The 27,380-nt window shown below is 41.8% G+C and overlaps 1 protein-coding gene across 2 annotated transcripts in view; it reads right to left on the bottom strand.

Moving 5' to 3' along the window:
• Window positions 1-27,380, bottom strand: part of LOC146203742 (medium-chain acyl-CoA ligase ACSF2, mitochondrial-like) — a 145,335-nt gene that overhangs the window by 16,370 nt on the left and 101,585 nt on the right. For both annotated transcript variants that reach the window (XM_084588918.1, XM_084588919.1), the window contains exons 6-13: window positions 26,133-26,180; window positions 25,560-25,665; window positions 23,014-23,106; window positions 16,750-16,898; window positions 9,007-9,098; window positions 7,916-7,989; window positions 4,609-4,716; window positions 1,910-2,061 (exon numbers count right to left, since the gene is read on the bottom strand). In XM_084588918.1, the coding sequence (XP_084445044.1) occupies window positions 1,910-2,061; window positions 4,609-4,716; window positions 7,916-7,989; window positions 9,007-9,098; window positions 16,750-16,898; window positions 23,014-23,106; window positions 25,560-25,665; window positions 26,133-26,180 (822 nt within the window). The remainder of the gene's footprint in view (window positions 1-1,909; window positions 2,062-4,608; window positions 4,717-7,915; window positions 7,990-9,006; window positions 9,099-16,749; window positions 16,899-23,013; window positions 23,107-25,559; window positions 25,666-26,132; window positions 26,181-27,380) is intronic.

Below are 27,380 nucleotides of genomic sequence, written 5' to 3'. Positions count from 1 at the left end.
ATTATAATGCGAGGGTAGACATTGAAAACCAAAAATCATGAAAAAAACTCAAGTTACATTCGAGTAAATATGGTAATATTTGCTGAAAGCACTCAAGTGAGCGTGGTGTAAAAGGCGTTCAAAGGAGTGTAAGAGAACCCTATTAGCCTCCACAGCTGCCAACATGTGCAAGTTGTCCGAAGCTATAGGATAGAACAGGAATGCGGATACCGTGGGGTGCCTACAAGCTTCACAATCCGAATTTCTTCTCATCGTGCTTCTATCTAGGTGGTAGAAGCGTGATGAGAAGTAATTCGAATAGCAAAGCACACTCAAGTAACACTCAATCTAAACATGTCAGTTATAATAAGACGACTCTAGTTCCTTTGCTGCCACTCAGACATAAACATATAATGACAAGATATTCAAACAGCAGAGACCGTAGGTGCACCAATGTGTTCGCATTTTTTTTTATCACGCAGTAAAACATTATGGCACAATTTCAAGCTAGGGTGCTACAGCCGATTGATTTACTTGTATATGGGATGTGTAACCAAAGAAAACTTTGTAGTCCGTAGTCCTTTTTTTCTTATTTTTTTATTGACAAGAAAAGACGTATGCGTGAGGCCTATAAGCAAGTAGCTAATATCATTTAAGGTGACTAGCACCATTCTACTTGAAAGCTCAAACAAAATTACTATCAAAACAAAGAACCGCAACCAGCACTGCATGTCGTTGCTCTCGATTGGCAGATGCACCTACACACTGCGACCAGCTTGGGTCGTATCAAATATCGGCGAGCACACACTGTCGGCTCAAAGTTATTCTGCAACTGTCTGGCTTTGCGTTACTGAGCACCGCTGGACATATGAAGCCTCGCAGCAGCCGTGGCATATATATATACCATCATTTGGTTGTTCGATAGCCAGCTAGCTGTTTGTAACAGATGGTTATTTTTTCAGCTACCACAATAACGTATAGTGGCTTACGCGGCTTTCTAAAATTGCGTGACTTGTTCCTTTTTCTTTTTTTCGACCGTCTTTGTCTGCTGAACTGTTGCAATCTCACTGCAACATAGTAACTTAGGGATGCATTGTCATATTTACTTTATGCTCAGCGCATGGAAATGCAACGTGATTCGTTGATGGTGAGGTGAGCATTAAGTTTACATCATATTTTCAGAAGACCGCTTTTACCCTCTCCAGCATTTGAAAAATATGAGCAGCTGGCCTTCTCGCTTGAGGTGTACAAGAGCACCTTCTGGTAGCGATATGCATGAAAGGTCAGAGTATGTGCATCTTTGCAGTCGCAATCTAAGAGACTGAACGAGATGGCCTCGCACATCGTTGTACACACGTAAGCTGAGCTGCCCATCACCTGTGAGGTATTGCTATCCGCGCCATGATGACATGACGCTGCTCTTGTTTTGGCCCCATGAAGCACCAATCCGTTAAAAGCGCATTCAAAGCATGCTCCGAGGTGGTGAGCGCAGGGCTTCGTCTGTTCGAGCAGATGACGCGTCTCTCTCTTTCATTGAAAATTGAGTTATTTGATTAGCAAGTAGTATGAAAGCTTCTGCCTGCCAAGAAATTGGCGTGTAAATAGCGAAAACAGAAATGCCTCAAGGTTAGGGTCTTTTAGTGCTGATTGAAAAGGAAAATTATCAGCGGTTGCGCAGCTGCTCCATAAGCACGCCAGCAGAATCGACGCAGAGGATGGCCCCCAGAATATGTGCTGCCCCTAGCAGCGGCTCTCTGTTCTGGTCACACTAAGCAGCCACTCCCTCACTGCAGCGCGGTCGCGCCGTCAGAGCACCTCTCTTTCTTCCACAGTGAACTGCGCACATATTAAAGCTTAACAAAATGGACTGTAAACGGGTAACCAGGTGAAGAAAGAATTGCTAGCTGCACAAACAGCCAGTGGAACATACCCTGTCTTATACCATCCACAAGATGACTTGACTTCTTTAGTCTTCTCTTCATCATTGTGGTAACCAAGAAATACATTATGACCTCGGACCCACACCTCTCCAGGCTCATTGATGGCAGTTTCCTTGCCTGTGGCAGGGTCTGCAATCTTAACCTGCATCATGGTAATTGCAAATTGAGAGTTGGTAAACATCAGTCTAACACCTAATTTTGTGCCATCAAGGCCCAGCATCGTACTACACAGACAAGGTGCTAGTTATCGAGATAAGTAATTTGCACCAGTTTTGCAGTCCCAATATTTTAGTCACGTGCAGGTCACATTAGGAATACCATAATTACAGAAAATTACAGATACAGGCTTTGTAACAGAATTAATAAGATATAGAGAAAACTTACCTCTTAATGCCTATATACATATTAAATAGTCCGCAGTATGTTGTGAGCAGATGGCATGGTTTTTGCAGTTTTCATGCTCTTTTTACTGTGCACAGAAGTACAGGAATGCTTGGATGCACTATACTTTAAGAATGGCCTAATTAAGGTTCAGTGCTCTAACTTAAAATAGAAAGAGGACCATGGTTGCACACAATATTTCCTACAGGCAGTTCAGGTTTAGCTGAGCAACTCAGTACAGCGAACAGAAGAGTAACAAAGTAAGTATACTGCTTATTGTGCTAGAGGGCAGATTTGTTACTGTCTTTCGGTGCTGGCAAAATGCATGGCAAAATAAAAACATCTTAGTGACCTCTAGATGTGCCTGTCTTTCATGAAAATGAAAACTTGCTGTGGTCAACATGTGAAGCAAAATGAAATGGAAGGCAGAGGCTGGTCTACAGTCTTGGCGTTTATCTGGGACAAATCCTACAGTGCTACTCCTAAACAGTCACGCAGCGTTTGTTGCATAAGAGGTACCAAAAACAAAAGCCCACAAGAATGAAAAATTCCAAGGACACTGAATTTGGGTCTCTGACTTAAAAGACAGAAGGTACTATATTATGAATGCAACAGAGCACTGCTTTCAGTGAAGCTATCCAAATGATGCTTCTGAAAGCAATTAACAAGGATTAGGCAACGCTTCCTGCATAGAGGATTGCTTTTAGCACATAACAATGGTGCTACAAATATAGTGAATAAATTCGTGAACAAAAGTAAACCAGCAAGCCCTAGTGTAGAAAAATATCTGACAAATACTGGTAAAATTTCACGGGAGCAAAATATGTTACCCCCCTCCCCCCCTCTTCCAAACAAAAATAAATAAATAAATAAAAATCTGTTCATGAAGAATGACTGAAAATGCTGAGATCTTGCTGTAATGTAATGTACAGCATTGTGAAGCAGCTACTAGGCCAAAGTGCCAATTAAAACAAAGTTTCAGACAATTTTTGGACAGGCAGTGACATTTTATACTGACCTAAATGTAGGTTCACGCAGTAAAATGAAAACATGAGGTACAAGTACATATAGTACTTGTATGTAAAAAATATGAAGTACATATTTTTTAATACGTACACACCACAACAAACTTCACTGAAATTCACACTACAATGATCCTGAGCACTGTCAAAGTTCTGTGATAGTATAGCATTCTTAACTCACAAGTTTTTCAACATAGAGAATTGATAGACGCACATTTTTCCACTTCCACTACTTTCTGAGCTCTCCAAAATTGAGATTTCAAAGAGAGAGGCCAGTCAAACAGATCAAGGATGAGAAAAGGGAGGCATACATGACAAGTGGATTAAAATTTAAGGCACATTCCTCGACACTGTGATATCAGTTCTTCCGAGTACTTTCCCTCGCCTGCACAACCATCACTACTACCATATTTTCGTGATTCTAGTAACCTCACTAACTTTGCAAAAGAATTTGCACAAAAAAAGTTTGCATGCGAATCTAAGCAACCCTTTTTTGTGAGGAAGAGAGCACAAAGAGTCTACCCGCAGCTGCTGGAGACTTGAGGTGCGGCGGGGCCTCCAGCTTCACGTGTTGCTGCATTCTGACACTACACAATAGGTGGTGGCGCATGATGGCAAAAGCTGGCCAAAAGCGACCCCGATTACTTGATCAGCGTGTTGTCACGTGGACCTGGAGTCGGCGGCCATTTGGCAAATTTTGGCAGCTTTCACAGGCATCGCGGGCCTGCTAGCTTTGTTTGGAGTCAGCAGTTTGGGATCCGTAACGGAAGTCGGAAGGAGTTTGAAGAGGGCTGTCACAGCTTGGACTTCAAGTGCACTATAATTGTGTTTGCCGAAGATGTTTGCCAAATAAACTGTTATTTCTCGCGCCCTTCTCGTTAAGCTATCAACGTGAAAAGAGGGGGGGGGGGGGGGGAAGAGGTAGTTTAGCCTTTTTTTAAACTTAGCTCCCCGCTCACATTGGGTATTGCAATCGTGGAAAAAAGGAGGTACTTATAATCGAGTAAATACAGTACTTTAGAGACAATGCAGCTGTCACTTCTCATTATGCAGCAAGCTTTCTGAGCCTTCATGCAAGGCATTCAACAAATACACAGCCTGCAATATTTACTGTTGTTAAAATGTAAGTTTTTGTCACACTACATATTCATCCATGCTTACCAATCTACATGGAGAAAGAATGCAGTCAACAAATTGTTTGAGTGAGTTTTTTTCTTGGTGAAGTTAATTGTTCCCCACCAAAATGTGGCATCTGACAACACATCACGTCTTCTTATCTCTCTTACCTCAACGTAGCCCATTGGCTTTCCCACTGTTGTGTCCTGCTTGCTTTCAGGATCTCTCTCTGTCACTAATGTAGCTGCTGTGGTTGTCTCTGTAGCCCCATAGCCAACCTATTAAAGAGATGAATTCATTCATAAGATCTGCGCACTAAGCAATGTTATACCTTAGCTCAAAATAGAGCACAGCCACTTACTGGAAGCAACAAGAGCATATTGCAAAATGAAACACAGAGACAGTCAAGTGAACTGCATTAATTCAAACTTCAAGGCACTATACTCCATTTCATACATCAAGTGCAACACTACCAAAGCTACAGCTCTTGTTTGCACTCTCCGCATCCGCGATAAAAAATAGTGCCTGCTCTTGACGAGAGAAAATAATAGTTGCTTTTTCTGCAAGCTTAATACATTTTACGTTTGCCATAAACTTCATAAAAAACACCTTTTTTAGGGAGAAAAGGTCGGATTCGGCTAATTTGTGTGTTTTTTTAAGTCGTTTTTGTTCGTGCCGCGTTTTGCTACCCCGCAACCTTGCCAGCTGTGCCACCAGATGGTGCTGGCTGTGCCCACCACACTGCGCATCTCTTTTTGAGAAAATGGTTCTTTGGTGCGCATTTTTTTTATAAGATCCACTCTGTGAAGATGTCTAAGCATGCGAAGCATGTTATTGCAAACGTGTATGCCCGGAATAGAGCCCGTTTCGGCAGGAACCACTCGCCTACAGAACGAGCGCGTAGTGATACGCCTCCTGTTTCTTTTCTTGCGGACTACTTGCGTAGCTTTCGCTGCGTTGCACCTGATGTATGAAACGGAGTATAGAAGAATGCCGCATTTAGTCGAAGGCTGAACTAACAAATGGCCTCAAAAAATTGCGAAATGCCATTTGCACCAATAAAGTGTCTTGCTGAAAAACCAGGTACTGGTTGGTTGGTCGTCTGCTTTTAAGACAAGAACTGCACAGTGCCAGCAATTTTTTGCAGTTGTGCACAATCTTGACAGCGTCGAAGCAGAATTTCTATAATGTTATGAGCATCTGGCCCCTCTTGCACAATGAAACGCAGAAGCGGTGGAGACTCCTCACAAGCGTTGTAGTCGTATGTGAGGTGGCTTCACCACAGGAACAGTGAACACATTACAATTGTGTACTTTCAGCGCACTAGAAAAATGAAAAAGCCATGCAGACGGACAGAAGGTAAATGCACTTTGGCACATAGTGACGAGTTGCCTTCCAAAAAAAAAAACCAAGACAGGATCAGGTATACACACAAATGAGTGTCTCAAACCACAAGCAGAGGGTGACTTGGCTAGCTGGCTGGCTGGTGCATTGGCTGGTAGCCACCATAGATGCATGTTGGCAGCGAAGCTTGGAAACCCAAACAGCCAAAACTATGTGGCAGGACTGTTTCTCAGCCTAATGATAGTCATTAGGCTGATAGTCATCATGCTGCCATTGTGCACACTTCAGAAGCATGCGCCAAGAATTCGTTATGAAACTCAGGCTTGAGAGAGGGTACAGTTTAGTGATCACGAGCTGTGCAAGCCATAATTCAACTTGACTCCTTTTGGGAGCCCATTGGGATTAAGCAGTGTGAGCCCTGCAGCATCAGAATTAAAAATTCTCCACCACTACAGGCTTACATGTGCTTGTTTATGACTTTGCTGGCAGTGCAAACAATCCGGGTTTTCGAATTAGGGAGTGAGGGCTTGAATTAACGAGGTTTTACCATAGAGGTGCAGACAGAAATATACAATGCCTGCTATGACCTCCTGGCACTATATTACATGTCGCCTAACGGGAATTGGAAACCAGTGGTCCCTACTAGAGCACTGCACGAACCTCGGTCTGGGGCCTGAGCCCCATTCAAGCCTAGCCCAGGCCTGCGGCCCGGCGTAGGCCCACTGAATTATCGTTCTACTGAGCCCGGCTCAGCACGTTTGAAGTGAAGCTCAGCCCAAGACCATTCTCACAGTAGCGCATAAGGTAAATTGTTCAGTTTGAGCAAGTAGACTCCTCCCACAGAAATAAGGAACTGGCCAACAAAGAGGCAGAAATTGCAGTAATGCTTAAAGAATTTATTAATTTTTTTTTTAACATGAAAGGAAGTGATACCTGGTCAGCTAGTAAAAATAACATGGAGGAACTTGGAAGTTTCAAGAGCCAAATTAAATGGTTGCATACACGCATAATAAACTACTTTGCATTCTCTCAAGATATTTATTAAGTGATATTTTATGGCTAGCAAAGTTTAAATAATAATTATTAAAGTGTCTTTGCAGCCAGTGGGATGACATTTTTTTTTAATGAGATGATTTCATGGATTGAATTCATGAATGAACTGGTTACCTTTCAGTAGAGACGAAAAGCAGTAGGGCTTGCATACATCCCCAGGCAGCTCAGACTATGAGCAGAGGGCTCCGGATCATTTGGACCACCTAGGCTTCTTTAACATGCACTGGCACCACACGGTACCTGAGTACCATGCTTTCCGCTTCGATCAAAATGCAGCCATCGGGGCTACGATCAAACCTGGGTACTCCGGCTCAACAGTCGAGCGCCTTAACCAATGAGCCACCGCAGCAGGATAAAAGTAAATAAATTAGTCAGTAAACCTCAACTTTTTTCCTAGTGCACACCACTTCCAGCTTGCGCCATCCGTGTCGCTGATGTAATGCTCCAAGTGTACTTAACTTTACAATAGTGCATCAAAAGCCAGGCATCGGCCCTCTATGCACAAGCCCAAGCCTGACCCAGGCCCTCAACTTGAGCCTGAGTTGGCCTGGGAATGCAACTTCAGGCTCGGGCTTGGCCCATGCCTACAAAAAAAAGCTCACGTCCCGACCTGGGCTGCTTTTGGGCCACCCTGAGACCGTGCAGTGCTCTAGTCCCTAGAAGCTAGCCAGTATGCGCCAGTTGATAATGATCCCCGCTAATCTACATGCACAGCTTTTCCTCACTGCCGGTAGGATAAGCATGATTGGACCTTGAACACAACAGTGTGCTCTGTTTGTGTATGTCTGTACATGTGCATAATAATGCATGATTTAGCAGAAGCTGCAAACCTTAACTGCCTGTCAGAAACCTATATTTTCGTATAACTTTTGAATACAACTAAAAGGGCAATTTTTGATGCTCACAAAAGTGAACTGCCATTATGATATGCCACAAGATAGTCCTCGAGATCTAGAGCATTAACCCTGACGTGAAAAAAAAATAGAATAAATGTAACAATAAGATATCCTATAAACAATATGCAACTATAGAACTGCTGCATATACACTAATGCAAAATATACCACCTGGGAGTACTCACCCAGACATCAGCTTTAAACTTTTCTCGTGCCAATTTCCTCATTTCTGGTGTCACTGCATTGCCTCCCATTATAACTGCTCCAATTGAAAAAGCAAAGGTGGAAAAATAGAATCAAAAGTTTCATATAGTTCAAATGGTATCATAAACCATTTCCACGATGTACTATCACTATGAAAAGGAATGCAAACAGCAGAGCACGTGGTTTTCCACACAATCAGTGCAGTCTAGTGTTGGCCCGCTAATTCGAGGATTTGTGTCCAACTTCGATATGCCTTGACTGTCACTAGATGAATCGGCACTTGGAATAGTACTGCCATGGTGCTGAAATCTCGTCCCGGATAGGAGGGGCTTTAGTTCTGGATGACACTATCGCAACCCATGCATGTTCCAAGTTTCAGTTCTGGCCAGTGCAAGATAAATACTTCAAGTCTCTCGGAAACAATGTGGTTAGTTGTCTGTACTAAAGAACGAAAGCATCAAGTGCATGTACCGCCTGTGCGAGTCTGCAGATCTGCATATAGACCTTTTCAAAATCAGCCAAAGGGCGCTGCCATATTGGAGACTGGGCTGTGCTCATAGTACAGGCAAAAGCTGTGGATTCTCCCCCCACGCCTGCTTCACAGCCCAGTCAAACCGATTTCTCTCAGGGTCATGAAAAGGTCTATACAAAATAAAAAAAAAAGAAAACATGGAAGAAAAAATAAAGATGATCAGAAAGGGCGTTCTGCATATGCGTTCTATTTGCCCATGGTGTAAGAACTAGGCTACTGACCTAAGTCTTTTTAGTTTGCAGTGGAAATCATACTCTGAGTGACAGGCCATTTAACATGCACTGGTTAGTTATGCACTCCGAACACGCACATGTCGTGATAGCGTCAGAAAGCTAGAGCATGACTGCGCCACTACGGTGGCTCCGATCGAAAACGTCAGTTTGCCTAGCGACTGCAAAGCTTTGTATTGGAGTTGAACTGGCTGGCGTGTGCTAGGTCACCGCTGATGGTACAGCATGCCATGTGCTCTGTCATTGCGATAGTACACATGCAAAAACATGCTTAAAAAAGTAGATGGCAATTACAAGCAAAAGCACGTACCCCTAGTAAGGCTAGAAAGATCAAATTTGTGGAAGTCTTCATGATTGATGATGTCGGAAATCATGGTTGGCGCACCCGCAACCTGTGAACACCTGAAAAAAAGTAGACAGAAAAAAGAAGGTGAAAAAATGAGTACAAGATGTACAGCACTAGTAGTCACTTTATGGGAATTTGACAATGAATTAAATGTGCAGCTAACTTCTATTAATTGTCAGCAAAAGAATGGACTGACTAATTCTACATCAGGAAATTAAAATAAAAATAGCACAGTAGCATACTCCCCTTGCAATCAACCCTTTACAACTCAGACTTGTTGTATACTCCACAAATCACAGAAAAACAAGAAAAGGTAAAAACATTGAAATGAGCTGTAAGGGATTTCATAATGATTTCTGTCAAAAACTAGCAGAACAGGTTCGTTAATTCAAGCAACTTATTTTAAGGGGCAACACTATAGGGTTTTCTGAACCTTATGCAGCTACAACACTGAATGCTGATTTCAAATATGCATCAGTTATTGCATTGTGGAGGAAATATACCGTAAAATAGTCTGTCCTAAGTAGGCAAAGGCCAACCACACATCCCAAAGCTAATAAATGCTTATAGTCATTTCATTAATCATAAGTAAACAACAAAGTAGGGAAGAAAAGAGAACATGGCAGTAATTACCTCACATTTGACTGAATTGCCAATGTATCGAGCTTAATGAAAAAAAGGAAAGGTCTAGACTGGCACTGAGGTGTACTGAAAACAACCACATCAAGTTTGCCGAAACTATTATTGAAAATATTATCAAAACTTCCATAAAGCGAAGGTACTTGATGAAAAATGTTTGACTGATGCTGCAACTTGAACCATATATGCTTAAAATTGTCATTTTTTAAAGCTCAGAGTATTTTGCAGAAGCATGCTGTGGGCTTTAATGACGACTTCAAAATCAGGATTTTAGAAAACTGATATTGTTTGTCATTTTTTTTACAGTTTCAAGGCTCATGTCACCTCCTTAGGCATTTTATTTCTTACACGGTTATCAGGCCATTGAATTGTAATGCTCAATTTGCTTGTCATGTACTTTTTAAAATTTATTTCTATGCTTTCTTTTTCATGTTTTACAGTGCATAATATCCCTTGATCCTATTGCCTGCATTGCTGCTTTGTAGCAACGCAGGTTAGGAAATGCAAGGCAGCAGTACATCATTCATGTGCACTCAGTCTACAGCTTTGTTACATATGCTGTTTTTTATACTAGGGTTTACCGACACTTTTGCATTGTGCGTCATTAGCTTTGTGTGATCTGCACTGCGAACATGTGACAATAACGTACACATATAGCCAAGCCTTCTATTGGCTTTCAGTCAATGTATAAACCCTCTAAATACTGAATAAAACTGACACAACTTGATCATGTTGACTATGTGCAATAGGGCTGGATATCAATAAAAATTTATAACTCAATCTGTTAACCACCTGCATCTAAGTATTCACTGAACTAGTAAGTTAATTAGATGTTTTTGTTCACAATGTCTAGAGTAAAAATATAATCAAACTGCATATTTCATGTCCCAGTTTTCTTGTTAAAGGTATAGTGCAAGAGATTGACATAGCACAGCTGAAAATTCTTCCATCTGTCTTTGCTGTCAGCCTCAAATACTTTGACTATGTTAAGAAACTTACAGGTTACAGGGGCAAGCAAAAAAACTTCCGTTCATGGTTTTAGCAACAGGAATTTCATCAACCAGACATATTTCAACTACGCCTAAAACCCAAACTTAATTCATAAGTATGCATGCACAACAGCCAATTTCTTGTCTTCTATTGTAGCACTCAAAGTTTATGGTTTAAGTGATGTTTTCTTCATGTGCCGAGTTCGCTGCCAGTGAAGAAAAAAAAAAGCTATATAGTTTGTTTCTGGAAAAGAAGGCAGGTCATTTAAATGCAGAAGATATCTCCAAGCAAATGCGTGTGTAATTATGAGAGGCATGCTTTGAACATCTGCCATACCTCCTAGCAATTAATCAGTTAAAAATAATCTAAGCTCTAAAGAATTAATCACAAAACTAACTAATCAGTTGTTGAGCTCTAGTACTAGATAGAAGTGACAGCTTATCCTCGAAGTTTTAGAAGCTAAGTGCATTCAAAAAGCCAACTAGCTTCATGCTGTTTGTCATGATGGATTCTCACAGTTCGTACAGTGAGTGGAAGCAAAACAAGAACAGCATCAGCCACTCTTTAGAACTGAAGTTCTACTGCAAATATGGCCTTGTAAACTAGTAACCAATAAAAAGTTATCAATATTAATACTGCTTTACTGCACTGCCTTAATTAATATAAAGTGCCCTGTCGCTTCTGCTTGTGCATTTTTGGATGTATGTGGCCTGCACGGCAAACCCTTTGGACGCTATCAAATTAATGCTCAATAGTGCATATTCACTGACTACTCCACGTTAGCTGATCGCCATGGAGCCAAAAATATAAATGCTAACATTTATAGCCAGTGTAGCAATATTGATGCTGCCTGTAAAACTTTTAACACACAGGTATAAATACTGCTGCACTTGCTATAGTACAGAGAGCAGTTGAAATTCACATTCATGCCTGGTGAAGCAGTCAACACATGCAGTGCACTGCCATATTTACTATTATGTCGAACAGACCTGACACCAAGCAGGTTTGTCATAATTCTAACTTCTGTTCCATAAAAGCAGCTTGGCTGCAATAAAATGTGATGAACAGTTAACAGAAATAAAACAAACAGCGCTATACCCCAATAATCGACAAGCGTCCGGTCTGCGTTGTGCAATGACTCCACTGTAACAATATTTGTAAGGTTTCTTAAAAACGCCAAAAGTTGACATTTAAGATAATATATATCTGCACCATTTTCCATTGATTATGGATGCCTTGTTGACTTCAGAGGATACCAGCTATGTATAGCATAACTTTGAAAAAGAGGCAGGAGGAAAGCCCCAATTTGCTAAACACTGTTTCAACAAAAGCATCCGCTTTTCCTTCTACCCTTTTCAACTTTGTGCTACCAAGCATTCCGTTTTCCCTGCTCTCTATCTAACAATGAAGGAACCACATGCTCACAATCTTCACTGTGATTATTGTTACATTGTGTGTTTTATCTATTCTGTTCTAGTTTCGATTTCGTGCTGTTCTGGTTTTTATTCTTTGGATTGTGCTTGCATTTGTCTTCCTTTGATTCGGTTCACTCATCATCAGTCACGTGAGCTGAGCTGTATATATATAGCCAACGTTCTAACAAGAAAGGGCACTTTTGACATGGACTCCTGAAGCACGAGCTTTGTCTCTCCTTATCAATGGCTGCGTCAGCCGATCCAACAACTATGTGCAAGGCATTGTTAGGATGCCTGACCAACAGTATCTGTAACACAACACATAACAAATTAATGCCCAGAAACGACTGTGCTTTTTTGACTGGTCATGCTAAAAACAACAAGTGTATATACTAACTTGAGTAAAAGTTGCTCATAAGCAAGGCTGTACTACATTGCTTGTGAATTTTGACACCCTGCTGCCATTCGAACACAATAAAGTCTCATTATTTCAAGCATGTTTAACCCTTTAACCGCCAAATAACCTCCCCAGAAACATACCAAAGTCACCAAATTTTTTTTAAGCCGTAAAGTTTTTCCAATGTAATTCTGATTCTGAAAATATACTACTTCATTAGTTTCTGGTAAAATTAGCACAAAGGTTAAAAAAAAAAAAAACTGCTCACGAAGGTGCCCTCAGTGCATGCTGCCGCTCTTAGACATCAGCCTCTTCTCAGTGCATGCATGTCACATATAAAGCCAGAGTTACTATTTGAAAAAATTTTCAGATCGTCAGCAGCGCTGCAGTCAGAAAAGGAAGCAGCTTTTTTTCTAACGACAACACCGCCACTAATATTTTTCATGTGATGCCATTATGCGATGACTGCTGAAAGTTCCAAAAACAGGAGTGGAAGCAGGCTCAAGCATTTTGTAGTAGCTCAGGGAGTAGTAATAAAGCCATTTAGGAGCAGCTTTGAAGCCATGAAATACGTTTTGGAACATCCAATTTATGTTCTGGAGCACGTTTCTAGGCTCAAATCTTTTAATAATTACAATTTCCTATTCCTGACATACATGTACGGATGTTCAAAATAACACAGGTGACCTGAGCGACAATTCGCAATAGACTGGCAGCAAACAGTGCTTGAGTCTGCACTTCCTAATTGAACGTCAAGCTTGTTTGAAAGCCTTTTCTATTTTGGCTTGATAGACTCAAATGTGGAGTCTACCCCCTAACTAGTGGCAGCGCTCAAGCACTGCCACTAGTTTGAGGCACATCAATGAGAAGCACATTTCCATTCCCTATCTTGAGCATATCCCTTTTATTGTGAAAGCAATACTGCAACAGCCAACGCGAGACCTCGGGTGGCCGCAGCTACACCGTGCAGAGGTGTAGCTACGGTCTCCTCATAAAAAAATCTGCCTGTCATGACATTTGAATTCACGTTACCCCTATGCCATGGGCAGGAACTGAGAACTCGGGTCACTCCTTTTATATGGGAGGGTGATATCAGAATCAGCCTGCCAGAACTGTTTGTATTCTCGTTACCCCTATGACATGCAGACATGTCCATACGGCTTGGTTGAAGCGTGACTTTATATGTGGGCTGGTAGCTTATGCTCTCGTGTCGTACCCTTAAAGGATAAGCTTATGTGTCCACAATAATGTAGCACATTACACAGATAGGGCGTGATAGGGGATTAATAAAGCAGGCAAAAAAGGCTTCCGCTGTTGCTTTCGCAATTCAACTAGGGGTAACCAGAGCTAAACCACAACTAATATTTGTTGCGAAAACAACATTACAACAGGTTTCGGCCTGTCGCGTAGTCCATAACCACAGTCACGAATAACCTTGAACAGCCGTGAAAAAGATGAGGACGAAGAAGAAGATGAAGAGGAAGAATACTAAGAAGAAGACAAAGATGATGAAGAAAAAGAAGAAGACGAAGAAGAAGAAGACGACGAAGAAGGACACACATTCGGTTCAGCAGCGTTGAACCATTCTCATTTTTTTTATCATAGGCATGTGTTTAAAAGTTCCTAGGCACTGGCCAGCAGTGCCTTCATGAAGGACAAATGGCACTGAAAGGCAGCCTTTTCTCCTTCGGCTTCTTTGTTTCGCTCTGTGCTGCCTCCTCATGTTTTTGTTTGGAGTGATGCTGGGGCTTCTTTAATTTGAATATGTTGGCAATAGTCCTTGTATGGCTTCTCAATACCCTTGAGAAGGTTTCTAATCAGCTCTCCTTCAGCGCATCATTTCCATAATGCTTCCAAGCATGATTTTGTCTGATGTAGGATTGACATGCTTAATTACTGACAAAAAGGCTTGATGGTAAGTACCTGCTTGTTTTCATAAAAAAAGCATTAGAACAATTTATGTGGTTCTTTGTAGCCAGAAAAGCTTCCTAACAGCTTGAGCTAGTCTGCAATATATGCTTTACTCACTTCTTTCATTTCTCTCTCCACTGGTGATTTAAAAGGCTGGCAGGAGGTTGATACGTCATGTACACAGAGCATTTTTAAGATGAAAGCCTTTTTTTGGCTCATCAGTTACATGTGCAGGATCTGTCCGCAACATAGAGTTCCTTACACTAACTAGAGGGAAAGCTGAGGGCGCTGCACTTCAGCCACCATGGGCGCGCTAAGAATCATGGGCCGGTGTGCTACTTGTTGCGGGACAGTCGGATTTTCTCAGGTACTTGAAGTGGCGTTACTGCGATGTTTCTTTTTCGTCATCAGCATCATCTGAAGGTGCATATATAGACCGCGAAAGCCATAGTAGCGAAGGCGCAAAAGCAGACGTCGCCAAGAAATGTTTTGCATTTCCCAAAATGCCACTAAAAACTTCCTTAAGGGACTGAACAACCATAAATATTTTCATAACGTTTTTTTATTTCAAAATTTGCCTATTAAGTGCGCAATATTTATATTTATGCTGCTCAAAATTAAGCCAATAGGAGAAAGAACCACAGCTTATATTGGATAAATCTCACACTGACATGCTGTTTCTTTCTCTTTTTGCAATTTATAGTCACAATATTCAATCTTAGGACATTATTTACTGTAGAACAACGTTTATCTTTCCATTAGTTTTGGCCAAAAGTTGTAGTTCTGCACTCGGTAGCTCTTCGGCCCATGATGCTTTGAGCGCCCATGGTGGCTGAACTGGCCGTCTGGAAACTCCATGTAAACTCCCATAGACGGCAGCACAGCTTTCCCTCTAGGTAAGAGTAAGAAACTCTATGGTCCGCAAGGTCTGTCATGCTTAGACAAATCCAAAGCCAATCCAACACAAGACACCTTTCTTGGATTATGGGCTGTTTAACCTTTAAAAAAAAACTGTCCTCCAGCGAGAATCGAACTTCTACCCCTTCGATCACCAGCCAAGCGCGCCAACCAACCATACCACAACGGGCTCATGAGAAACATATCTTAATTCTCCTTGTCTAGCATTCCTGTTGTCTCCAAGGCAATGTAGGGGTGCGATGATGACGACTCATCCCATCTCCAGGAGGAAACGTGGCCGACCGCAGCCGCGCGCCGAACACTGCCACATATCATCTGCTTGCAGCTCTGAAGACAAAGTGGCGCAACGAGCGCGCGCCATCACTGCCAAGTGAAGCACTGACTTCGAATCCAGCACCAAAGAAGCTGCTCTCCTGCCCTGTGTCACGGCATGGGTCTCTCAAACACCACAGTAAAACTAGCTTCAAAGCCTTTCGCCTTATCGCTCTAAAGGAGTCTGAAGTGCCTCCTAAAATATTGCACAAATAATTCCCTCCAATCGCTTCTGGCCTTTTTAAATGTGCTTGCAAACAACATTTATTGAGCTCTATGGTTCTCCCATTTATTATAATTTTATACGTATTAGTCCCAATGCAAAATGCATTATAACTCTGACAGCAATTGGCTGCCGTCGTTTCGACTGCGGCAGCCCCTATAGTACATACACGCAACTCACGGCATGAATTGCTTTGGATCACAACTTTTGTAGGCAGCTGAAGCAGAATTCGTACTCCTTGCAATTGCCAGCCATGGCTGTCGATCCCAAAACCAGGGATGCTGTCTCAAAAGTTCCATCCCCTGCTTTGGCAATGGGAGCTGTGCAATATCGGGCTGGATGAATAAATCTCCTCGTTAGCGATATCAGTACAATCGCCCATGGTGAGTACTGCTTCAGGTTGGTGATTAAAGGGTTAATTCAAACACTTTGTTTGTATGATCTGATGCTTTGGTGCTGTCAAAATCATGCATTTTAATATACTGTACTCAATACTCAAATTCGCCCAGCTCTGGTGGTGCACTGGTTAGGGCGCTCAAATACTCTGCCCAAGGATGCGGGATTGAATCCCGGCCACCGTGGCCGCTTTTCATGGTGGCAAAAAGCCAGGGGCCCATGTGCTGTGCGATGTCAGTGCACGTTAAAGAACCCCAAGTGGTCGAAATTTCCAGAGCCCCCCTTACAGTGTCTCTCATAGCCTGAGTCGCTTTGGGACGTTAAACCCCACAAACCAAACCAATCAAATGATTTGAACTCTGCAAAAGTTTTAGAAATTTCTGGTCCCCTTTGAGTACAAATTATGGAAAACTGATTACAGTAAAGAACACTAAACACATAAAAGAAGAACAAGAGTATCATCCAGCACTGCACAACAGTATATAACAGCAAGTAAACTTACCCACCTATAGGTATGAATAGACTTGAGAATCTCCTTAGTGCTATAGCCAGCACATGGAATCACAGAACAGTGGCCTCGCACAACAGTCAATCCTAGGGTTGTAGTCATGCCGAAAACATGAAAGAATGGCAACGGGCTGCATAGGACTAGCCGCTGCAACCACAAAGAGTCGGCAACATAAATGCATTGGCAAGCAGTCACTCCATCGTATAAGCATATGATATGAAATTATCTACAGATTCAAACAAAGGTATAGTACTTTCTATGCTTTACAATAGATAAAAGACTGATATCATGAGAAGCGTGAGGAGAAAATACCATAGTAAGCCAATTAGCAAAGTCAGTTATTTCTTAGGGTGAAGCTGCTGCAGGCCGTCACAAACAAAAATCATGTGAAACATTTTTGCACGAGAGTACAAGCACTTTCTCCTTTCAATCTTGTAAATGAGTATATGTGAAAGTTGCGAAGCAGTTTGCTTTCTTGCAAAGCTGTAGCTACTACAGAAGATCAGGACACAAAGCACACGTTGAAGTAGGGATTGTGCATTCTGCCTAGCCACTATACAAAGGTGGTTACTGCAATGCCCTCAGCAACGTGGAACTTGCACCGCATGTCGTCGGCACCACAAAATGCAGATGGGCCTTCAGGCAGCCTTTCCTCGCATTACAATGCAGTTGAACGTTGCAGAGTATGAAAAATCTTAATAATTCAGCTATTTATTTCATGTAAAGTCTTGGTCAAATAAAAATAATTAAAAGAAACTGTTGTGTAGTGACTTTTGAGAGGCATTCGAACAGCTACAAAAGCTTTTCCCGAACATGTTTCGACAAGTTTTCTGGCCTCTTTTATGAACGGGAGCAAAGACAACAATGGATTGTCCCCATTTGTAGAAAAAAATGACAGCTATAATCGTCCCGTTACTTTCTTAATATTTACTGCATTGTTTAATGGTGTTGCTGTGGAATATTAATAGTTACGTCAGGTGTACCAGTCAAGCACCATCAGTGCATTCTGAGCACTGCTTTCATAGTTGTATGCGAAAGAAAGTTGCATAATTATTTTACTCATCACAACTGACAAGTGTGTGTCTTTTGTGCAGAGCTAATTTGCTAATGTGCTAATGTGTGCTTGCCACCCATTCTAGATTTTGCACAATGTCTCTCCTATTTCAGTTAGCTATGAAATATCATTCGTTGTACGTAGTATTTGTAGAATGGCCATGCTGCAGCTCCCTTACTTGTAAAAATAATGCGGTTCTTAGCAGGCATGAACTTGTAATATTAGTACAAGTGTAACAGCTTTGAGATGGTTTGGTGCTAACGTGGAACATATGTTCCGACTGCGGCTTTTATTTAAGGTTCCCGTACTTTACCTTCCCATTTGTGTTTAATTGGCAAGCATTTGGCAGGAAAGTTCTGATATTACATTGTCCTGGACTCATTTTGAAAACTAAACTCTTGCAGCTAGTTTGTTGATGCACATTTGCTTCGTTTTCTCAAAAATTTACTAAAGATGGCTGTCCTTAGAAGCCAACAAAAAACAGCAGACTCTGCAGCCACACTCCCGACATACCTCGGGGAGACTACACTCACACCACCCCTGCCACTCCCGAGCATACTCGTGTTGCCGTTTTAACTTACTCCCTGCCACTCCAGATACTACTAGCATAACAATAATGATGTGGACATGTCGCACCGTCTGTGAAGAAGACACATAAACACATAAATCTTGCAGAGTAAATTTGAAACAATGTATGGATAGGATGTTTCTCCACCCGCATCATCACCATCAACAACACCACATCACTTTCTCATCGCCAGCACTGCATCCATGGCGAGACAGTGTGCTACGTGTGTCGACGGTTTGACAGGAGAAGAAAATGAAAAACTGCCAATGAATTCTTACTCAAATGAAAGTGACAATGATGAAGCAGCTGAGCTAAAAACCTTGTCAAACTAAGGCAGTGAGAAAGTGATACTGCTGCCCATAAAAACAGTCAACAAGCGGAAACCTGCTGAGCGTAATAAAAAATATTTACCAAACATGTCTTGCAGAGCATCGTAGTGCATTACTAGCCTAAAATTTCGACAAAACTAACATGTCAAAAATCTTGGATAACATGCAGAATAACCCAGCAGGTCATGTGCAGCAGTCCCAAAAAAAAACACGGCAGTGAAAGGGTTAATGGTGACATATCAAATGACCTGAGGAGCCCATTATAACTACCCGAAATATTTCCAGCAGTTCACAGATGCTCTAAGCCAGGAATATCTGAGAGACATCAAAAGTAACTTTTTTTTTTCTTTGCTTTCCTGCTTTTCATTTCAACCTGGGTACAATGCAAGTCAGGTAACTGCACGGCACAAAGTTTTCAAACCTATGAAATGCAAAATCTAACATGCAGGTTGAAGAGGTGAGTAATAATTCTGCATGCACTGAAGTGTTCTTATTGTTTAAGACCAAGCGCGGCCTCCAATATGCAGTACCGTGGGTGTTGCAAAAAGACAGGTGAACAGCGTTCCTGACAACGCAAGGAGGCAACTGTAACAGCAAACGACTGGTTGTCACACCAGCTTCTTAAGTTTACGTTAAAAAGCAGTAACTGCTCACTCCACAACCGTGATGTCATGTGTGATTTTCACTTGCTGTGCTGGCAGGCCAATTATGCAGAGCTCTTCACTAGAGCGTTTATCATGCTACGTTTGAATAGGCGTTGAGAAGGGAGAGCCGCACAAAAAGCTAGCTCTACTGCAAACCATCCTGCTTGTACCTACAAACAGTGCTCTCTTGCTACTTCAATAACACTCTGCAACCTTGACAAATACAATAAAGGGGGTGGAAAGTATCGCCGAGTAGAGTTCACCACATCCATCTCTTTACAAGCATGCTGCCAAAATGCCTGTTGCGCGCGCCTCTCTCAACAGCCGCATGATTGGGCGTGCGAAGCAGCCACCAGTTGCACTCCAGGAAGACAAACTAGACTTGTCAGGTTCTTCTCGAAACATTGCATAAGCGTAACCATTGCTTTCAAAGCACGAAAAAAGGGAGGGGAATCATAATAAGCTCCATGGCGGAGCCGGGCTTGAGGATCACTTGTCTGCAGTAATCGCTTCGCACGAATTTAAATTGAGCCGTCCCACGCAGCTGTGACATTGAATGCATGCCCACTTTCGATCAGTTCCCTTCCTTTTTGGACTATGTGATGCAAAAATAATCTTCATGCACGCGGAGAATGTGCCCTGTCTGGGCTTCCTGTCGCTGCTGATAGGTAGCTTTCAGTGATGCAGTGCTTGAGGCGTACAGAGAATACACTACAGAAGACACGTGGATCATGAGGCAACCTAGCATGTATCTGCCATGCATCAATTCATACAGTTTATACACCACTAACGAAACTGAAAATTGGATATTTTTGTATCATGCAGGAATTATGGCTCTACTAGGTAGTTTTGTACTAGCGACGTAGCTACAGTACCACCATTACTCTTCAGCTCCTTGGCAATGGCAACACTTTCTCATCTCAAGAAAGTGGATACAATTCAAAGCAGCAGTGAGATGTGAGAATCACAGGGTATTTTTTGTAGCTTAAAAGGTAAAAAAAAAAAAGGAAAGTATTAATTGTGTTACGAAAATCTGTGTATTGCTAGCATAACAGAGAAGGGTGAGGAACTGCCATGCATAAGACCCTTTGACACTACTGACAATTATGCAAAAAAGAGCGTAAACTGCAGTATGTATTTAGAGAGAGCATCTAATTTTCATTAAACTGTCCTTTGAATGCCTTGTGAATAGCTGAGTCATTTGCAGGCCCTGGTGAACTCGGGAGTTGCAGCCTAGAGAGCGGACCTTCTGCTCTAAATATTTGAAACATCTAATGTGGCTAAACCTAGCATAGCATGCAAAAGCACTAGTTTGGCACGGTTTACCTTGGTACAGAAGTGCAAGATGCCGGGCTAGTTGGTACTGCATAATGAAATAAAACAGCGCAACGAACGGGACGAAACACGAAGAAAGGGTGACAAAGACACAGGCGCTGACTAACAACTGAAATTTTATTCCGAAGCAAGACACATATATAAGGTACAAAGAGAGGGGTGTGGCCAAATGCGATCCTGCACAATCACCGAAACAGTGTAGTCATGTCCAAGAGTAAAATACGATAAAAAGGTGAAAAAGCCGAAAAGACTATAAGCGATAAAAACCACGGTGTAGGAGGCCGGGACGGAAAGTAAAACCGGTAAAACAGATATATACATAGCCAAAAAGGCAAGTAAAAGCATTAAAATATAACGGTAAAAAAACAAAAACACAGGACTAAAATCGTGGCACAAGGTGATTAACAAAAGTAGCAGAGAGGGGCATTCAAGAAAAAAGTTAAACATTTACCCTGCCTCTGAGAAAATCCAATTCTTTTTGCGACAAGCACAGGGAGGGTGCACTCACACATTGCTCATTTGCGCTGTGGATTTCGAACGCTTCTGCGATTTCCCTGGATATCCTATCCCATCCTCTAGCAAGAATTGTGCAGCGATTGAAATGTGGGTAACAGGTTTTGTCCGGATCATCATCGTTATGTTTACACTTTTTGCAGTGCATGGCGAGGTGCCCGGAAATTGCAATACTGTTTACGTTTTTCTTGTGCTCTTGAAGCCTAATGTTGAGACACCTGCCTGTCTGGCCAATGTATCTCTTCCCACAGGATACGGGCAGGGAGTAGACGACGCCGGTTTTGCAGGGGACGAGTTGTTCCGAATGAGTCAGCCCACATCCACGGGTGATCAGAGGTTTGTTTACCTTCGCGCAAAGGGCGGAAAGCTTATTAGGCGCTGAAAAGATGACGTCAACCCCTGAACGTTTCGCAACTTTTTTGAGGCGGTGGCTGACCTCATGAATGTAGGGTATTACGACCACTCTTCTGTGCTCCCTGTTGGACGCCGCCTGTGCGTGTTGTCGTCCTCGTTTGTATATATATCTATGTATATAGATATATATATAGATGTATATAGATATAGGCTATGTATATATCTGTTTCACCGGTTTTACTTTCCATCCCGGCCTCCTACACCGTGGTTTTTATCGCTTTTAGTCTTTTCGGTTTTTCACCTTTTTATCGTATTTTACTCTTGGACATGACTACACTGTTTCGGTGATTGTGCAGGATCGCATTTGGCCACACCCCTCTCTTTGTACCTTATATATGTGTCCTGCTTTGGAATAAAATTTCAGTTGTTAGTCAGCGCCTGTGTCTTTGTCTCCCTTTCTTCATGTTTCGTCCCGTTCGTTGCGCTGTTTTATTTCATTATTTCATTACCTTGGTAGTTGGTAGATGTAAGTGGCATCATTGCCTTCTTGCATCACTGACAAAGGCACACTTGTAAGGAGGACTGTGATGCGTGTTGACTACGTTGGCAGGAGTGACATAGATATAAAGCCCCGCTTTAACCACGCCATGCAAACATACCTGTATGGCCTAGGGGCAGTGTGTCTAATTTGAAATCCAAGGGTCTTGGAAGGCTGGATTTTGATATCACCCTCCGAACTTACAGGCGAAGCCAGGGTTATCAGCCCTTCTCAATTCAACAACGCAGTGAATGGTGAACCAGGTTGACCTCATGAAGCAGTGCATTCGCATTCAGACCAATAGACAGGACATCTCTATGAATGCTGTTCCCAGATCCAGAAAAATACTGGTCCATGATTCTCTCACATTCCGTGCGACCATTTCATGCATGCAACCTCCTGCCTTCTCTCAGAGGTGGTAAGTTCATGTGCCTGCATTGACTTTACAGTTACTGATGATGGGAATCTGGTCTCAAAATGGCTGGTTCTAATCTAAAAACATTCTTGTAAGTGGTGGCAGGCTTGCAATAAGCTGCATACTAGGAGGTTGAGAAATGTAGGTATTTGTAAAAAATAATCCATGTTTCTAAAAAAAAAAATCTGCGGCTCTTTTGTAAGCTGGCTGCTGAATAAATTTTGAGCTTTAAGTGTTCCACAAGAAGCGGTGTCCCTAAAACTATCTTCTCAATTTAAAAAATGTTGGTTGGTTGGTTGGTTTGTGGGGTTTAACGTCCCAAAGCGACTCAGGCTATGAGAGACGCCGTAGTGGAGGACTCCGGAAATTTATTGCTGTTATGAGATGTGTTGCGTTAGGTTTAAAGACTACTAATAGAGTCACTAATAGGATTACTAATAGACTCATCACCTTACTGCATAAACAAGTTTTGAGTTTTGCAGGCACACCAGTAACAAAGCAAAAGGCTTCACCTGAAGATCAGGTGCAGCATGGTCATACATAATTGAATTGTTCACAAATCCATGGTGGGAAAGCATAGCTGCCTTTGGTGTACCAGTGGTCCCCTGAAAAGACAATATGTGGCAACTGAATAAGGTGCTTGGAAGGTCTCAATTATTATGTGTTACACAAGAGAAAATCAAGATTCCCTGGTCATTCCTGCTGCCAGTCATGGTGATATAACGATTTGCAAAGATAATTCATACTTCTTTGCTTTCATGCAGTCTTCGTTTGGCACACAAGCCAACCCCTACATATAAAGGTACTCAAGATATGTCGGAGTATCACTTATAGTGGTATAAATATCCCTGTTAACAGCGGTATTTACAAGTTACAAAAACCAATATAATGTTTGTAAAAGAAAGAGGAAAATAACCACTCAACAATAACTTGTCATTATATGCAAAGATAAATACTAGAAAGACTAAGGAGCACAGTGTTGAAAGCACCTTTTTATTGGATGATTACGTTTTATTTTATTGCACACTGAGTTTCAGCTGTGGTCTGTGCATGGCAATACAGTGGTAATACAAAGTGTCATTCTAAAAAAGTTCAAATGAAAAATTTTAAAATTTGCTTGCAATATTGTGTGCTGCGCATATTTTACTTTATGCAAAAAAAAAAGCAAAACAAAAACAATCATTACTCTACTTTCATTAGGTAGTGAGATACTAGGTCTGTTTGATTCAGAACTGCAGTGGTTCTCGGCACCAATTCTGAAAAAGTTCCGCTGGTACCAGTCAGGTGCCGGTGAGGTGCAGTTTCAGTTCTTTGGTTCAGGTGCAGCGTGTCAGCAGCGCCACACATTACTGGTGCGGCATTTTTAATCGAGCCTTGTCGTCTGCTCCCTTGTTCCTGTTGGCCACGAGCTGTAAGTTCTCGCGGTGTGGCTATTGTCGTGCCTCGCGAGGTCATGGACGACAACATTGTCGAAGTCATTTTTATTACATTTCTGGAGTCTTCCGACAGTTAGGTAGAGGAACCCGACGCCGTGCTTTCCTTTGCGGCAATAAAGTTATTGCATATCGTGGTTCAGACCGAGACCGATCAACTGGTTCGAACAGACAGCAACCGAGTTCCCGTAGAAGCAAAGTGCTTCGGAAGAACTTTGAACTGCTTTGAACTTCGGAAGATATTCAAGTTGTCTCAAGAGACCTTAGAGGAACTCGCCATTTTCATGGAAAATGACGCCGGATCGACGACAGAAAAAAATGTCCCTATCAATCAATCAATGTTTACAAGCATCTCATTGGCAGCACGCATCATCTGCTAGCGCCGTCAACATGTGCATCACTTTTCTGCACCTCCCCCTTGGAAGGTGCCACGGTTCTTTGCACCACAGCGGCACCACAACTGCACCAAAATCAATCGCGGACGGTGGTGCAGGGAACGCTGTGAATCGAGCGCTTTGGTGCAGCGCATGGTGAACCGGTTGCGCCGGTGCAGAGAACCACGGCTCAATCGAATGCAGCTATTGTGTTCACAAACTTTACTAGAGTTCAAAATTCAAATTTTGAAAAAATTACAAAATCAAACAGAAGTCCCCTGAAATTTTGCCATTACTGTGTGCTAATGAATTCTTCTCTGTGATTTATAATACATAACAAAGAATACAGACTTCTAAAAAACTAAATGCAATAAAAATTCTACTGTCTACCCAACTTGATAATTCATGACGGCAGGTCTGAGTGGCAAGGCAGTTTAAGGGTGAATGGCACTAAAAACATATATAAAGCGCCCAGTTATCCGTAAAATTCTATTATAATGCCTATGTATTTCATTACAATTCAGTACACACACTGTTAACTGCAAGTCAATGTTCCAGTGTAGGTAGCCAGTATACAGCTAATGCATATCATGACTCAGTCTTTGTACAAGATGTCATAGTTCCTGGTTGCTAAAGGAAAACGGCTCGAAACATACTTAACCTGTACTCACTCTAGTGACTCCGTCACTTTGGGTTTGCAACTTTCAAAGGTTTAAAAGTCACATATTACTGGCACCACTGGACAATAAAGAAAATGTCAAGGAGGACACACAATGTCTTACATAATCAATATGTTATGAAAAATGGTAAGAGACTAGAAATACCATCTTCCTTATAGCAAACTAAAAGAGAGCATATTTTGAGGAGGTGCAGGCGCATGTTGCAAAAAAAGCTCCCATAATAGACACTGCTAAATTTCAGTAATTACTGAAGTTGACTAAGTGCTGCTGCTTTTTTCAGCTGTTCTCTCAGGCTGTGCAATCTACTGCAAGTACAGCAGCATCAATTTACTCATATTGTTTGCATGCAGCAAACTTTACTTTACCCCTACATTATGTATCATAACAACTTCATAACGCCCTCACTTTCACTAAATTACCATTTACCTCGTCCTCTTTTTACCATTTCATGCACATCGTCTTAATGAGAGTCGGTGGCATTGAATAATGCATGGTTAAGGATTTCGTTCCCCTGTTCCAGTCACCTTGCCCATGAATGAGAAAACCACATAAATAAAGAGGCACCACTCACAGAAGTGAACACAATGGTGACAGGGTCATCAATACTGACTCTCCTCATTGCTTCCGCCAAGTCAGCACTTCCTCCTTGCAGAATCTCCCGCCAGTTGATGCAGCCCCTGCATCAAGGTTACATACATCACACATACAAATGCATAAAATGAATGCTTACACGAACAACTCTAAATGGCTCAAATACTTGAATCTACATCAGTAACCCATGAAGCAAACAACTTCAAATTGAGACCCACTTTTCAGCATGATGAACTGTAAGAAGGTAGATCACTGAAGTAATTTCATTTTTACTTTTAACTTGCACATAAACTTATGGCTTGAACAGGTCAGTGACTTTTCAGGCCTGTTTCCGGGGGGCAGCTTTAGATGGCTCTATGAGGACTTGAATCTGTGCAGAATGAAGCTATTCAAAGACATTTCTACAAATAAGTTCACATTACTAAGGCATCTCAGGAGCACAAAAACTTTGTGAGCCAACTGCTTCATTAGCCATCACATCCACCTAAGCCAAAATGTTGGTGCCAAAAGTAATTTTGTGCCCAGTGCACCAATGAACAAATAAGTAACTCACGGCAGTGCCTTTTCACTGTCCACAATAACTGTCTTTAAGAACGGATACCTGCAAGAAGCGAAATCACACCATTCATTAATCAGATAAAAAAAAAAACATGACAAAGACAGGCACTTGAAGGCAGACTTAAACAGTGAAAACTATCAGTCCAACAAAATTGCAGGTTGAAAAAAAAAAAAGTAAATGATGAATTTCCCACTCCAGAGTGAAATAGAAAACAGATGCAGCAAGAGCTTGCAAGTAGAAATGAGCCAAGGACTGAAATTTGCAATATTCTCTCAGATTACATTAAACACCTACACTATGGCCTTTTCTTTTTGGGTGGAAACTTATTTTTATTTATTTATTTCCATATACTACTAGGGACCTTATGTGCTTAAATCAAGAAAGGCAAAGCACAAAGTGGATTTTCAAAAATGTCATGCAATAAGCACAGTAAATGTAACAATATATAAGGTATAGTACAACATAATACAAAAGACAAAAGCAGAAAGTCATCTCTCTCTCTCTCTCTCACACACGCACGCACGCACGCACGCACGCACGCACGCACACACACACACACACACACACACACACACACACACACACACACACACACACACACACACACACACACACACACACACACACACACACACACACACACACACACACACACAGGGTGTCCCAGCTAAGATGGACAAGGATAAAAAAAATACTTAAGCATCTTTCCCAAATGAAATCAAGTAAATGTTGTGAGTCATGTATGTACCCATTGGAAGTGTTTTTTGTTCTGTCTACTTGATGATTGCTCAATTTTAACTAATTAACTTTTTAAATATCACTATAACACTCAGATGTGAAGAGAGTTGTCACAAAAGTAGTCCAACCTAGGTGTTTTCAACAAGGTAGCTTTAGCATAGCTCTTTTCATTTGGCAAAAATGAAAGCCCTTAAAGTTTAAGAAACACCATGTGACAGCATGCTCCATCTGCCTGAATGCACTGTGATTACAGCGGTCACATAGGCGATTGAGTAAAGGTTGTCAGGTTCATGCCTTCTGCGATTCTCGCAACAAAGCTATGTATTACTACTGCTTGCCAGTGCTGCAGCCGAGGCACCGAAAAGTCACGCTGCCAGCAGTCCTTGATGCTTATCTCATGGCCAGCAGCAAAACAAACATCTGTCGTGAGCAGTGCAGAAGGGGCAAATTCAGCAGCGTTTTATCAACTCACAGCTGAGTGCACTGTAATCACATCGCATACAG

This window comes from Amblyomma maculatum, chromosome 1 (genome assembly GCF_055883805.1).
Source record: "Amblyomma maculatum isolate TAMU_Amacu chromosome 1, ASM5588380v1, whole genome shotgun sequence".
Classification (NCBI taxonomy): domain Eukaryota; kingdom Metazoa; phylum Arthropoda; class Arachnida; order Ixodida; family Ixodidae; genus Amblyomma; species Amblyomma maculatum.
Note: the sequence above shows the minus strand (reverse complement) of the source record. Positions and strands in the feature narration are given on the sequence as shown.